Source organism: Littorina saxatilis, linkage group LG13 (genome assembly GCF_037325665.1).
Source record: "Littorina saxatilis isolate snail1 linkage group LG13, US_GU_Lsax_2.0, whole genome shotgun sequence".
In the NCBI taxonomy this organism is placed as follows: domain Eukaryota; kingdom Metazoa; phylum Mollusca; class Gastropoda; order Littorinimorpha; family Littorinidae; genus Littorina; species Littorina saxatilis.
In genome coordinates, this window is record NC_090257.1 from 9,723,996 (window position 1) to 9,740,302 (window position 16,307).

General features: G+C 47.1%; 1 protein-coding gene and 1 long non-coding RNA gene across 2 annotated transcripts in view; one reads left to right on the forward strand and one right to left on the reverse strand.

The window, feature by feature from the left end:
• LOC138983563 (uncharacterized) overlaps window positions 1–16,307 on the forward strand; it is a 285,239-nt gene that overhangs the window by 229,408 nt on the left and 39,524 nt on the right. The gene's annotated exons all lie outside the window — the stretch shown is intronic.
• LOC138983550 (cell surface hyaluronidase-like) overlaps window positions 1–16,307 on the reverse strand; it is a 76,845-nt gene that overhangs the window by 3,409 nt on the left and 57,129 nt on the right. Inside the window, exons 20-23 of the mRNA XM_070356817.1 lie at window positions 13,891–13,996; window positions 12,837–12,957; window positions 5,409–5,579; window positions 2,855–3,035 (exon numbers count right to left, since the gene is read on the reverse strand). Of these exons, the coding sequence (XP_070212918.1) occupies window positions 2,855–3,035; window positions 5,409–5,579; window positions 12,837–12,957; window positions 13,891–13,996 (579 nt within the window). The remainder of the gene's footprint in view (window positions 1–2,854; window positions 3,036–5,408; window positions 5,580–12,836; window positions 12,958–13,890; window positions 13,997–16,307) is intronic.

A 16,307-nucleotide genomic window follows, 5' to 3' on the forward strand; every position in this document is an offset into this window, starting at 1 on the left:
GGGATGTTAAGTTGCAGAACACAATTCGGAGTGGCGCGCTGAAAACCGGTTGCAAGTGAAATGAACTGAACTCTATATTTGGACTTTTTGGACTCTACAAGACCAAATCTATGTACATACCAAAACTATTAATTTTATGAAATTACAAAAATGGAACATATCCTGCTATCCTGAGAGTTCGTAATTATAACTAACTTAAACTGGTTGTTGTGTTTTATTTTTGTTTTGAAGTTCATAATTCGGTCTATGATTTCGGGGCCTGTCGCATTCTCTTAGTCGCGTGTCTCAAACAATACAGATATTCACAAACAAGTTTCTTTCGTAAAACTAAAACTGTAAGAAATATAGAATTGACAATTACAAATCTTGACATGTTGAGAAGACGCCTTAGAATCCATTGCATGTGATCCTAAGAATGGTTATAGGAACATTTGATTGAGGTCCTGATTTGGCATATATGGTCCGCTGGACTCAAAAAGCAACAACTAACTAACTAACTAACTAACTAACTAACTAACTAACTAAAATTTAATTAATGACAAAACAAAACGTTACAATCACTAGAACTTCGACTCAATGGTCTTTAAAAGTGGACGGACAGATAAACATTACTGATACAAATAGTTAACTTAGCCGTGTTGTTGTTGGCCAGTCAATGATCAATGACAAAAAAATGGAGTTCATGGTTAGGTATACCCCCCGCGGGTTAGGGGGAGTCCCATATTGGTTGGGACGAGAAAGAATTTACCCGATGCTCCCCAGCATGTCGTAAGAGGCGACTAACGGATTCTGTTTCTCCTTTTACCATTGTTAAGTGTTTCTTGTATAGAATATAGTCCGTTTTTGTACAGAGTTTAGTCAAGCAGTATGTCAGAAATGTTAAGTCCTTTGTACTGGAAACTTGCATTCTCCCAGTAAGGTCATATATTGTACTACGTTGCAAGCCCCTGGAGCACATTTTTGATTAGTGCTTTTGTGAACAAGAAACAATTGACAAGTGGCTCTATCCCATCTCCCCCCTTCCGCCGTCGCGATATTATAACCCTTCGTGGTTGAAAACGATGTTAAACACCAAATAAAGAAAGATGGTTAGGTATATCATTGCCAGGTCTGCATCATTCTCTCGGTCTTTTGGCTACACTTATACAGCTATCCACAAAAACGTTCCAGTCGTAAAACTACAACTGTACAAATTCATGAGTCGACATAATGACAATTCACGAATTGCTAAAAAGGTTGCCCACTACAGATGCACTATGATCTCGAGGTTTGATAGTTGGGTCTCTGATGTTGAGGCATGTAGCACTCTCTGGGTCCCTTGTTTCGTTTCAAATCATAAATATGGCCGCAAACCTTTTATTTATTTACCAAGAAAACACTCAAGAATCGACAATGACCATAACATCTACCTTGTACAACAAACAAACACACAACAAAACAATAACAAAACGAAGAAAACACACACAAAAAACACACACAAACGGCTGAAAGAAACTCAGCATCGACAAGGACAGTCCTGAAGCGCTGCGAGAACTGCTGACAATACATACTCTGTTATCCTGATACAACATACCCTGTTGTCCTGACAATAAATACCCTGTTATCCTGACAATAAATACCCTGTTATCCTGACAATAAATACCTTGTTATCCTGACTATCAATACCCTGTTATCCCGATAATAAATACCCTGTTGTCCTGATAATACATACCCTGTTATCTATCTATATATACGACTAGTGTCTGTCTGTCTGTTCGCGATGCACGGCCAAAGTTCTTGGTGGATCTTTTTCAAATTTGGACACCGTATTCAGCTACACCCCGGACACAACCTCATCGATGAGATATTTCAACACGTGCTCTTAGCGCGCAGCGCTGTGCGCGCTGAACCGATTTTTTGTTGTTGTTGTCGGGATCCACTACCAGTAACTCTTCCTCATCTTCTCCAGTGTTTTCAGCCGCGATTATTTCCCTTCCTCCGTGTGGCGTCAATCCATATTCTCGTTACTACTACTATACTACGTTACTATTTTTAGAAGGTCACTGCACGTTACTATTTTTAGAAGGTATCCAGTGTTTTGCGCGTTTATCTCCATTCCTTCGTGCGCCGGCGAAGCCGGCGTACACCCGGCAAAGCCGGGTCCCAGGCGCAGCCTGGTATTCGGCTCTACTTCTTCCCGGCGAAGCCGGTACCCGGCGAAGCGGGTAATCATCTAGTCCTAACAATAAATACCCTGTTATCATGACAATACATACCCTGTTATCCTGACAATGAATACCCTGTTATCTTGACAATAAATACCCTATTATCCTGACAATACTTACCCTGTCGTCCTGACAATAAATACCCTGTTATCCTGACAATAAATACCCTGTTATCCTGACAATACATACCCTGTTACCCTGACAATACATAGCCTGTTATCCTGACAATACATACCCTGTTATCATGACAATACATACCCAGTTGTCCTGACAATACATAGCCTGTTACCCTGACAATACATTCCCTGTTGTCATGACAATACATAGCCTGTTACCCTGACAATACATACCCTGTTATCCTGACAATACATACCCTGTTATCCTGACAATACATACCCTGTTGTCCTGACAATACATACCCTGTTGTCCTGACAAAAACATATCCTGTTACCCTGACAAAACATACCCTGTTATCCTGACAAAACATACCCTGTTACCCTGACAATACATAGCCTGTTACCCTAACAAAACATACCCTGTTATCCTGATAATACATACCCTGTTATCCTGATTAAACATACCTTGTTATCCTGACAATACATAGCCTGTTATCATGATAATACATACCCTGTTATCCAGACAATACATACCCTGTTATCCTGGTAAGGCTGATAGTCGGGTCGCTCCGTGCCTTTGTTCTTGTAGCATGATCTCATCTTGGTCTTAGAGCCAGTCAGTAGTTTGATCTTGATCATCGGACACAGCCCCGCCACGCACAGCTGGCTATCATTCGTACGGTCATGGCGACTCCACATCTTGAAGAAGATGATCCTGCGAGCAATACTCAATCCGTCAACGTTAACTTCAAGCTAATGAGTCAGCGGCACTCTTTAAAGATGGAGTGCGCATCAGAGCACCATTGAAGCAACGATTCGTCTTTTTGTCGCAGACGAGGATAAAAACAGTCAAAACATTTGTTCGCAACTCCCGCCAGCATGGGATTGACATTTCTGGTAATCACGATACGGGGATATTGACATCAATCAATCAATCAATCAATGACGCTTATATCGCGCATATTCCGTGGGTACAGTTCTAGGCGCTCTGCAGAGATGCCGTGTGAGATGAAATTTTATACGGCCAGTAGATTGCAGCCATTTCGGCGCATATTTACCTTTCACGGCCTATTATTCCAAGTCACACGGGTATAGGTAGACAATTATTAACTGTGCCTAAGCAATTTTGCCAGGAAAGACCCTTTTGTCAATCGTGGGATCTTTAACGTGCACACCCAATGTAGTGTACACGGGGGGAGGGTTCGGACACCGAAGAGAGTCTGCACACAAAGTTGACTCTGAAATAAATTTCCGCCGAACCTGGGATCGAACTCACGCTGACAGCGGCCAACTGAATACAAATCCAGCGCGCTACCAACTGAGCTATATCCCCGCCCGACATGGCGAAATGAAACTTATAATGTGTTTTACCATGTTCTTACGTAATCAACCACAATGTATTGATGTAAAGCACCCAAGATAGAATTACAAACTCTCGCTCTCTTCGAGACTACTGAACCTCCATGTTGACTGTTGACGTCATTACTTCACGTGTGGGACCTGCTCGGGTATTTTCGCCTTTACTTCAAAAAGGCTTTAGTACACGTTACAAGAGATGTTCTTATTCCTAAGCAAACGAACTCTATTGTTTGGAAGAATTATTTTGTTCCCGACGTTCAGGGCAAATAATTTAAGTTATTGAGACATCCCAGTGCACTAAGGGATTTATAGAGCAAATCGAGAAAATTCATTATTGAACGAAGCTCTATAAATCCCTTAGTGCACTGGGATTGTTTCAATAACCATATTGTCAGTACCACCAAAGAAAAAAGAAGATTCAAAACGCACATTTTGCTACGCGCATTTGGATAGGCATAACTGTGTGGTCAGGTCGTGTAAGATCTACTTTTGTGTGGGCTGTCTCAAGTGTGTCGTGCTTTCGTCACAGCAAACTCTTGTTTTAATATCTGTATGTTCTTTCATAGAGACCTCATTTGAACTCTGAGAAAGGACTGTGCTCTTAGGTATTTGCGATTCGAAACCTTCAGTCGCTTCGACGGATTGACTGTGCAGAGTGACGCCCCTTTAATTGACTCCAAGGACTGGTCGACGGTTAGCACATTTTCAAAATAAATGTGGTATGTTTCTCGTGTGGTATCTTCACTCATCGGGGAGTCTGGTACTAAATATGAACGGTAAGAATGCTCTGAACCCTACACGTATTATATCCCCATCGTTTTTTCGGTCACATTTGCCCAACATGTTAATTTGCTAAGCGGGGTTTATGTCGTCTGCTAGGCTGGGGCAATCGAACCACTGCAGTCTCATTTCAAAAACAAAAATTGCTCGTCACGTTGCACTGAGTCTGCACGCATGAGGCAGGCTGGTAATAAGTCTTATACATGGTAAGAACGTTCTGAACCCTACACGTTTTCGATTCCGATTGTTGTTGCCTTGAAATAATAATTCGGAAACAATTCATTTACTGAACGGATGCAGTCGTATTTCAGTGTAGTCTGCTACGTATGACAGAGTCGATCGAGTCAGTCGACTTCCATAAGCTGGTACGTTATCAGAATAACACTTGTGTTTTCTGTTAGCCGCTGGGAATTGTATACTAACTTATCATTTGGTAATGTGGATGATAAGCTACATGCCACTAACACGGCATATGAGAAGAATCTTCGCAAGTCGAAACTGAGAAGAGACACACCGGCTTCTATTTTTAGATGGGCTTCACTATGCCACAGGCGCATGCAATCTGTCAGAAAAAAAACACTTCTGCTTTAAGCCGCAGGAAATTTATGGTCATTTGGTAATGTGGAGAACATAAGCTATACATGTCATTAATTAATTCTGAGGATGAGAGTACAGTCTTCGCTTAGGCAAACGGCGGAAGAATACGCTCTGTGGAAAAGTTAGCGCACTCCAAGAGTGTGCTAACAGTTTTAAGCGCATCGCCATTAGCCAATCAACTGGTTCACATCAGTCATGTGACACCAGTACTTACTGACAATCGAGTATATTTCTTTTCTTTGGAGAGACAAAAACGTCAGGGAACTAACTCCTTGAAGCAATGAAACAAATAACGTCACAAAGCAGGGGAAGTAACTTGAATTCACTAGTATGCCCTCAATCACAGTCTTACCCATTGGTTGTGTCATGGAAGATGACCCCATTCCCGGGATCGTCGTCCACTTCTTGCAGACTGGTGGCCACTGTGTAGTTGGTGTTTCGGATCACCACCGGGTAGTCGCTATAGATTTCAAAGTCTGTCATGTCCTTTGGAACGCACATCCCCACCCTGACAATGTCCTGCCTGTAACAGAATGGGTTCGCTAGATAGACGACGCATACACCCACCCTGGTAAAGTCCTGACTGTAACAAAACGGGTTCGTGAGACAGACAACGCTCACACCCACCCTGACAATGTCCTGTCTGTAACAGAACGGGTTCGTGAGACAGACAACGCTCACACCCACCCTGACAATATCCTGTCTGTAACAAAACGGGTTCGTGAGACAGACAACTCACACACCCACCCTGACAATATCCTGTCTGTAACAGAACGGGTTCGTGAGACAGACAACGCAAATCCCGACCCTGACAATATCCTGTCTGTAACAGAACGGGTTCGTGAGACAGACAACTCACACACCCACCCTGGCAATGTCCTGTCTGTAACAGAACGGGTTCGTGAGACAGACAACGCAAATCCCGACCCTGACAATGTCCTGTCTGTAACAGTGTGGGTTCGTGAGACAGACAACGCAAATCCCGACCCTGACAATGTCCTGTCTGTAACAGAACGGGTTCGTGACACAGACAACGCTCACACCCACCCTGACAATATCCTGTCTGTAACAGAACGGGTTCGTGAGACAGACAACGCTCACACCCACCCTGACAATATCCTGTCTGTAACAGAACGGGTTCGTGAGACAGCCAACGCTCACACCCACCCTGACAATGTCCTGTCTGTAACAGAACGGGTTCGTGAGACAGCCAACGCTCACACCCACCCTGGCAATGTCCTGTCTGTAACAGTACGGGTTCGTGAGACAGACAACTCACACACCCACCCTGGCAATGTCCTGTCTGTAACAGAACGGGTTCGTGAGACAGCCAACGCTCACACCCACCCTGACAATATCCTGTCTGTAACAGAACGGGTTCGTGAGACAGACAACGCTCACTCCCACCCTGACAATGTCCTGGCTGTAACAGTACGGGTTCGTGAGACAGACAACTCACACACCCACCCTGACAATATCCCGTCTGTAACAGAACGGGTTCGTGAGACAGCCAACGCTCACACCCACCCTGACAATGTCCTGTCTGTAACAGTACGGGTTCGTGAGACAGCCAACGCTCACACCCACCCTGACAATATCCCGTCTGTAACAGAATGGGTTCGTGAGACAGACAACGCTCACACCCACCCTGACAATATCCCGTCTGTAACAGAACGGGTTCGTGAGACAGCCAACGCTCACACCCACCCTGACAATATCCCGTCTGTAACAGAATGGGTTCGTGAGACAGACAACGCTCACACCCACCCTGGCAATGTCCTGTCTGTAACAGTACGGGTTCGTGAGACAGACAACTCACACACCCACCCTGGCAATGTCCTGTCTGTAACAGAACGGGTTCGTGAGACAGCCAACGCTCACACCCACCCTGACAATATCCTGTCTGTAACAGAACGGGTTCGTGAGACAGACAACGCTCACACCCACCCTGACAATGTCCTGTCTGTAACAGTACGGGTTCGTGAGACAGACAACTCACACACCCACCCTGAAAATATCCCGTCTGTAACAGAACGGGTTCGTGAGACAGCCAACGCTCACACCCACCCTGACAATGTCCTGTCTGTAACAGTACGGGTTCGTGAGACACCCAACGCTCACACCCACCCTGACAATATCCCGTCTGTAACAGAATGGGTTCGTGAGACAGACAACGCTCACACCCACCCTGACAATATCCCGTCTGTAACAGAACGGGTTCGTGAGACAGTCAACGCTCACACCCACCCTGACAATATCCCGTCTGTAACAGAATGGGTTCGTGAGACAGACAACGCTCACACCCACCCTGACAATATCCTGTCTGTAACAGAACGGGTTCGTGAGACAGACAACGCTCACACCCACCCTGACAATGTCCTGTCTGTAACAGAACGGGTTCGTGAGACAGACAACGCTCACACCCACCCTGACAATGTCCTGTCTGTAACAGAACGGGTTCGTGAGACAGACAACGCTCACACCCACCCTGACAATGTCCTGTCTGTAACAGAACGGGTTCGTGAGACAGACAACGCTCACACCCACCCTGACAATGTCCTGTCTGTAACAGAACGGGTTCGTGAGACAGACAACGCTCACACCCACCCTGACAATATCCTGTCTGTAACAGAACGGGTTCGTGAGACAGACAACGCTCACACCCACCCTAACAATGTCCTGTCTGTAACAGAACGGGTTCGTGAGACAGACAACGCTCACACCCACCCTGACAATGTCCTGTCTGTAACAGAACGGGTTCGTGAGACAGACAACGCTCACACCCACCCTGACAATGTCCTGTCTGTAACAGAACGGGTTCGTGAGACAGACAACGCTCACACCCACCCTGACAATATCCCGTCTGTAACAGAACGGGTTCGTGAGACAGACAACGCTCACACCCACCCTGACAATGTCCTGTCTGTAACAGAACGGGTTCGTGAGACAGACAACGCTAACACCCACCCTGACAATGTCCTGTCTGTAACAGAACGGGTTCGTGAGACAGACAACGCTCACACCCACCCTGACAATATCCTGTCTGTAACAGAACGGGTTCGTGAGACAGCCAACGCTCACACCCACCCTGACAATGTCCTGTCTGTAACAGAATGGGTTCGTGAGACAGACAACGCTCACACCCACCCTGACAATGTCCTGTCTGTAACAGTGTGGGTTCGTGAGACAGACAACGCAAATCCCGACCCTGACAATGTCCTGTCTGTAACAGAACGGGTTCGTGAGACAGACAACGCTCACACCCACCCTGACAATGTCCTGTCTGTAACAGAACGGGTTCGTGAGACAGACAACGCTCACACCCACCCTGACAATGTCCTGTCTGTAACAGAACGGGTTCGTGAGACAGACAACGCTCACACCCACCCTGACAATGTCCTGTCTGTAACAGTGTGGGTTCGTGAGACAGACAACGCTCACACCCACCCTGACAATGTCCTGTCTGTAACAGAACGGGTTCGTGAGACAGCCAACGCTCACACCCACCCTGACAATGTCCTGTCTGTAACAGAATGGGTTCGTGAGACAGACAACGCTCACACCCACCCTGACAATGTCCTGTCTGTAACAGTGTGGGTTCGTGAGACAGACAACTCACACACCCACCCTGACAATGTCCTGTCTGTAACAGTGTGGGTTCGTGAGACAGACAACGCTCACACCCACCCTGACAATGTCCTGTCTGTAACAGAACGGGTTCGTGAGACAGACAACGCTCACACCCACCCTGACAATGTCCTGTCTGTAACAGTGTGGGTTCGTGAGACAGACAACGCTCACACCCACCCTGACAATGTCCTGTCTGTAACAGTGTGGGTTCGTGAGACAGACAACGCAAATCCCGACCCTGACAATGTCCTGTCTGTAACAGAACGGGTTCGTGACACAGACAACGCTCACACCCACCCTGACAATATCCTGTCTGTAACAGAACGGGTTCGTGAGACAGACAACGCTCACACCCACCCTGACAATATCCTGTCTGTAACAGAACGGGTTCGTGAGACAGACAACGCAAATCCCGACCCTGACAATGTCCTGTCTGTAACAGTGTTGGTTCGTGAGACAGACAACGCTCACACCCACCCTGACAATGTCCTGTCTGTAACAGTGTGGGTTCGTGAGACAGACAACGCAAATCCCGACCCTGACAATGTCCTGTCTGTAACAGAACGGGTTCGTGACACAGACAACGCTCACACCCACCATGACAATATCCTGTCTGTAACAGAACGGGTTCGTGAGACAGACAACGCTCACACCCACCCTGACAATATCCTGTCTGTAACAGAACGGGTTCGTGAGACAGCCAACGCTCACACCCACCCTGACAATGTCCTGTCTGTAACAGAACGGGTTCGTGAGACAGCCAACGCTCACACCCACCCTGGCAATGTCCTGTCTGTAACAGTACGGGTTCGTGAGACAGACAACTCACACACCCACCCTGGCAATGTCCTGTCTGTAACAGAACGGGTTTGTGAGACAGCCAACGCTCACACCCACCCTGACAATATCCTGTCTGTAACAGAACGGGTTCGTGAGACAGACAACGCTCACACCCACCCTGACAATGTCCTGGCTGTAACAGTACGGGTTCGTGAGACAGACAACTCACACACCCACCCTGACAATATCCCGTCTGTAACAGAACGGGTTCGTGAGACAGCCAACGCTCACACCCACCCTGACAATGTCCTGTCTGTAACAGTACGGGTTCGTGAGACAGCCAACGCTCACACCCACCCTGACAATATCCCGTCTGTAACAGAATGGGTTCGTGAGACAGACAACGCTCACACCCACCCTGACAATATCCCGTCTGTAACAGAACGGGTTCGTGAGACAGCCAACGCTCACACCCACCCTGACAATATCCCGTCTGTAACAGAACGGGTTCGTGAGACAGCCAACGCTCACACCCACCCTGACAATATCCTGTCTGTAACAGAACGGGTTCGTGAGACAGACAACGCTCACACCCACCCTGACAATGTCCTGTCTGTAACAGAACGGGTTCGTGAGACAGACAACGCTCACACCCACCCTGACAATGTCCTGTCTGTAACAGAACGGGTTCGTGAGACAGACAACGCTCACACCCACCCTGACAATGTCCTGTCTGTAACAGAACGGGTTCGTGAGACAGACAACGCTCACACCCACACTGACAATATCCCGTCTGTAACAGAACGGGTTCGTGAGACAGACAACGCTCACACCCACCCTGACAATGTCCTGTCTGTAACAGAACGGGTTCGTGAGACAGACAACGCTCACACCCACCCTGACAATGTCCTGTCTGTAACAGAACGGGTTCGTGAGACAGACAACGCTCACACCCACCCTGACAATATCCTGTCTGTAACAGAACGGGTTCGTGAGACAGACAACGCTCACACCCACCCTGACAATATCCTGTCTGTAACAGAACGGGTTCGTGAGACAGCCAACGCTCACACCCACCCTGACAATGTCCTGTCTGTAACAGAATGGGTTCGTGAGACAGACAACGCTCACACCCACCCTGACAATGTCCTGTCTGTAACAGTGTGGGTTCGTGAGACAGACAACGCAAATCCCGACCCTGACAATATCCTGTCTGTAACAGAATGGGTTCGTGAGACAGACAACGCTCACACCCACCCTGACAATATCCTGTCTGTAACAGTGTGGGTTCGTGAGACAGACAACGCTCACACCCACCCTGACAATGTCCTGTCTGTAACAGTGTGGGTTCGTGAGACAGACAACGAAAATCCCGACCCTGACAATATCCTGTCTGTAACAGAATGGGTTCGTGAGACAGACAACGCTCACACCCACCCTGACAATATCCTGTCTGTAACAGTACGGGTTCGTGAGACAGACAACTCACACACCCACCCTGACAATATCCTGTCTGTAACAGAACGGGTTCATGAGACAGACAACGCTCACACCCACCCTGACAATATCCCGTCTGTAACAGAACGGGTTCTTGAGACAGACAACGCTCACACCCACCCTGACAATATCCCGTCTGTAACAGAACGGGTTCGTGAGACAGACAACGCTCACACCCACCCTGACAATGTCCTGTCTGTAACAGAACGGGTTCGTGAGACAGACAACGCAAATCCCGACCCTGGCAATGTCCTGTCTGTAACAGAACGGGTTCGTGAGACAGACAACGCTCACACCCACCCTGACAATATCCTGTCTGTAACAGTGTGGGTTCGTGAGACAGACAACGCTCACACCCACCCTGACAATGTCCTGTCTGTAACAGTGTGGGTTCGTGAGACAGACAACGCTCACACCCACCCTGACAATGTCCTGTCTGTAACAGTGTGGGTTCGTGAGACAGACAACGCTCACACCCACCCTGACAATGTCCTGTCTGTAACAGTGTGGGTTCGTGAGACAGACAACGCTCACACCCACCCTGACAATATCCTGTCTGTAACAGAACGGGTTCGTGAGACAGACAACTCACACACCCACCCTGACAATGTCCTGTCTGCAACAGAACGGGTTCGTGAGACAGACAACGCTCACACCCACCCTGACAATATCCTGTCTGTAACAGAACGGGTTCGTGAGACAGACAACGCTCACACCCACCCTGACAATATCCTGTCTGTAACAGAACGGGTTCGTGAGACAGACAACGCTCACACCCACCCTGACAATGTCCTGTCTGTAACAGAACGGGTTCGTGAGACAGACAACGCTCACACCCACCCTGACAATGTCCTGTCTGTAACAGTGTGGGTTCGTGAGACAGCCAACGCTCACACCCACCCTGACAATATCTCGTCTGTAACAGAACGGGTTCGTGAGACAGACAACGCAAATCCCGACCCTGGTAATAGCCTGTCTGTAACAGTATGGGTTCGTCAGACAAACACTCCGATATCATTACATTTCAATGAAAACGGTGGATGACATGCCTTTCTAGGTTACAGAACTCTACCCTCTCTACCTGACAGCACTCATACAAATCATATAACAAGAAAAGTAAATGCTAATATGACACCTTTTTGTCAGAACAATAAAAAGTCTGTAAGTGTAACAGTACGGCTTCGTTAGACAGACAACGCAAATCCCGACCCTGGTAATATTCTGTCTGTAACAGTACGGGTTCGTCAGACAAACACACTAATAGTCTTACATGTCACTGAAAACGGTGGATGCCATGTGTACGGGTTCCTTAGACAAACACTCTGATAGTTTTACATTTCACAGAAAACGGTAGATGACGTGCCTTTCTAGGTTACAGAAATGGATTGAACAGCACTATTCACATAGGTTTTTCTTGATACATACTTGTGACACGAATATCTTCTCTTTTTTTTCGAGCGCGTAAAACCTGGTTTATGTTACGGGTAGTGTGTATGTTGCATCGTTGTCTCCTCTACTCAATCTACCTGACAGCACTCATATAAATCAAATAACAAGAAAAGTCAATGCTAATACGACACCTTTTTGTCAGAACAGAGGAACGTCCATTTCAAGCCCCCCCCCTCCCCCCCCCCCCCCCCCGATAGAAAACTCCCTCCATTTTAAGACAAAATTCCTGCGTCCTCCCTTTAATAACAGCGACCCCCCCCCCCCCCCCCCCTTATAATAGAAGACTGCCTCCCTTTTAAGATCCTGTTTTCTCAGATTTGTTGTTCTTCAACCTCTGTACATTTACCCCAATTAAAAGGATGGTTCCACTTTGTAGCGAAAGCGGTATGTGCCAATCTTACGGCCAGGTAATAACGTCACATACTTTTCCAATCCATATGCAAACACTTTGATATCATCCGGCCACCTTGCCCCAGGCATTGTGGTGTTGAAATCAATGAGGTACGACTTGTGGGTACGTAGCAGGTACTCTCGTCTCTGCCTGCCTGCAACATACACATAGTGTCAATGACTTGTGGGTACGTAGCGAGTATACTCTCATCTCTGTTTGCCTGCAACACACACATAGTGTCAATGACTTGTGGGTACGTAGCGAGTATACTCTCGTCTCTGTTTGCCTGCAACATACACATAGTGTCAATGACTTGTGGGTACGTAGCAGGTACTCTCGTCTCTGCCTGCCTGCAACACACACATAGTGTCAATGACTTTTGGGTACGTAGCAGGTACTCTCGCCTCTGTTTGTCTGCAACACACACATAGTGTCAATGACTTGTGGGTACGTAGCAGGTACTCTCCCCTTTGTTGGTCTGCAACACAAACATAGTGTCAATGAACTGAGGATACGTAGCAGGTACTCTCCCCTCTGTTTGATTGCAACACAAACATAGTGTCAATGACTTTTGGGTACGTAGCCGGTACTGTCGTCTCTGTTTGACACACACACACACACACACACACACACACACACACACACACACACACACACACACACACACACACACACACACACACACACACACACACACACAGCATTGTTTTCACTAAGGCAATACTCAATAGCTTTGCTGACACATTCACGTACAAACAGTGACATGCCAGTATAGCACAGTAGCCTAAAGCGGTTCACAACGCGCTTTTCTCTATTCTTTGTAAACTTCTGAGCATAACATACGTATCTCTGTATGTTTTTGGAATCAGAAAATGATAAAGATCAAGATGAAATCATTTGTGTATCGATTTTTAAAACGTTAATTTTAATCAGATTTTTTGGGGTTTTTAATGACTAAACTTATTTCTTAATTGACACCACCACGCTTGTCCCCATCAATGTTAAAAAGGTACAGCCAATACCGAAAAATGATTAGATTATCTTAAGTGAAAAGAGCAAGTAAGGGAAGACTTAGGGCCCAACTCACCATTTTGGAAGTACGGGTCCTGTGGTTCATCGTCACGATGTCCGATCAGCGACCAGTGGTCCTTCAGAGCTGAGCTGAGACTGCCTGTCGACCCCAAGATTTCCAGCTGCCAACACAACAGACGATTTGTTTTAAATAACTCTGTCACTGCATGATCGTTCGGCAGAGTTATGCCGCTTGAAGCTCTGACAAATATTTCGACATCCGCTTCCGACCAAACCGTGCTCGACATTTCTTCAAAGGAGACGACCTAACAATCAAAACATGTACGGTTGCTGAATTCCACGTGTAATCCACAGGTAAACTCCTCCGCCTCCGTGAACTGTGTACAAATCAAGAATCCATTGCGTTTGATATTGCCCCTGTGACACAAAATTGAAAAGTGTACACTATCGTGTACCGATGAGTATACATCAAATTCAATCCATCATAAAATACAAGAATACAACATTAAGATATGACAACCGACGGCCACATCAAAGAAGGCAAAAAAAACTTAAACATTAAGGAACAAGCAGGTCACTTTTTCTGACAGACAGGGAGGAAGGATGCCACGAAAGTCCTCGAATAAAAGTGTGCACAGTGTACACTCCATTCTCTGTTGCCTTGGCAGCCAGTGGAGTAGACGATCGTTGGAGCAGCGCCCCAGCTGTCTCCGGATATCGTCAGCGTCCTGGAATTTGGGCGTAACTCCATCCTTGGCGATGTTAATGTGTTTGTGCTTTAGACTAAGTCAATCATTCTCCAAGCGTAACTCCATTCTTGGCGATGTTAAATGTGTTTGTGCTTTAGACTATCAATCAATCAATCAATAGGAAGCTTATATAGCGCGTATTCCGTGGGTACAGTTCCAAGCGCTTGTCGAAGAGTTGTCAACACAGGACTAACAAAGAAACTAACATCTACAGACGGACACGAACCCTATCACACACTAGCAAACCCCGATAAACATACAACAAACAACTGTTTAAACAACAATGTACACATCAATAGCTAAGTCCAAACAAAATAATATTAAGCACAAAGAAAACACCTCTCACAGAGCACAGCACAAGAATGTCTTTTGGGGCACAACACATCACGTCTAACATGAAAGTCACAGCCAGCTACGAGAAAAACTGAGTCTTCAACCTACTCTTGAACGCGTCAAGAGAGGGGCTCTGGCAAAGCTCAAGTGGCAGGGAGTTCCAGACGGAGGGGCCCGCGGAGGGGAATGCACGCTGACCAGCAGATGCGAGTTTCGAGCGAGGGATGTGAAGGCGGAGTGGGTCAGCAGCAGAACGAAGGGGACGGTCGGAGGGCTGGGTGTACAGGTCCAGAGAGGATTGAAGGTACTCGGGAGCAGAGTCGTTGAGACACTTGTATACCAGAGTGGATAGTTTGTAGGAGATTCGGGTGTTGACAGGGAGCCAGTGCAAGGATCGAAGTAGGGGGGTGATGTGGTCTCGCTTCGTCTTCCTCAACGTCAGCCTGGCAGCAGCGTTCTGGACTCGTTGTAGGCCATGAATGGATGAGGCGGGGAGGCCAGCCAGAAGGGAGTTGCAGTAGTCTAGACGACTGAAGATGAGGGAGACAACCAGGCACAGGCGTCGTGGGTGATGTAGCGACGGATGGAGGCGATGCGTCGTAGGTGGAAAAAGCAGGTCTTGATGATGAAGGAGATGTGTGTCTGCATGGAGAGAGTGGAGTCGAGAAAGACGCCAAGGCTCTTGACAGCAGGGGAGAATGAAACAGTCGCGTCATCCAGCCGGAGGTCGGTCACAGTGAGGGAAGCAATCTTCTGTCGTCTTCTCACTGTTCAGCTTCAACTTGTTCTCAGTCATCCAGTTCTTGATGTCAGTGAAACAACTGGAGATGGATCCAAGGAGATGGTCAACATCCTCCGGCTTGGCGCTGTTCTGGAGCTGCGTGTCATCGGCAAAGGAGTTGTAGTTCAAGCCGTGGCGTTCGATGACCAGGGAGAGGTGTTGGGTGTACAGGGTGAAAAGGGCAGGGCCGAGGACAGACCCTTGTGGGACGCCGAAACGGACAGGGACAGGCTGAGAAGAGAACGAATCAGTGGTGACAGTCTGGGAGCGGTTCTGGAGGTAGTTCCGGAACCAAGAGAGGGCGGTGTCGTGAATGCCGAACGTGGAACTGACTAAGTCAATCATTCTCCAAGCGTATAACTCCATCCTTGGCGATGTTAATGTTTTTGTGCTTTAGACTAAGTCAATCATTCTCCAAGCGTATAACTCCATCCTTGGCGATGTTAATGTTTTTGTGATTTAGACTAAGTCAATCATTCTCCAAGCGTATAACTCCATCCTTGGCGATGTTAATGTTTTTGTGCTTTAGACTAAGTCAATCATTCTCCAAGCGTATAACTCCATCCTTGGCGATGTTAATGTTTTTGTGATTTAGACTAAGTCAATCAT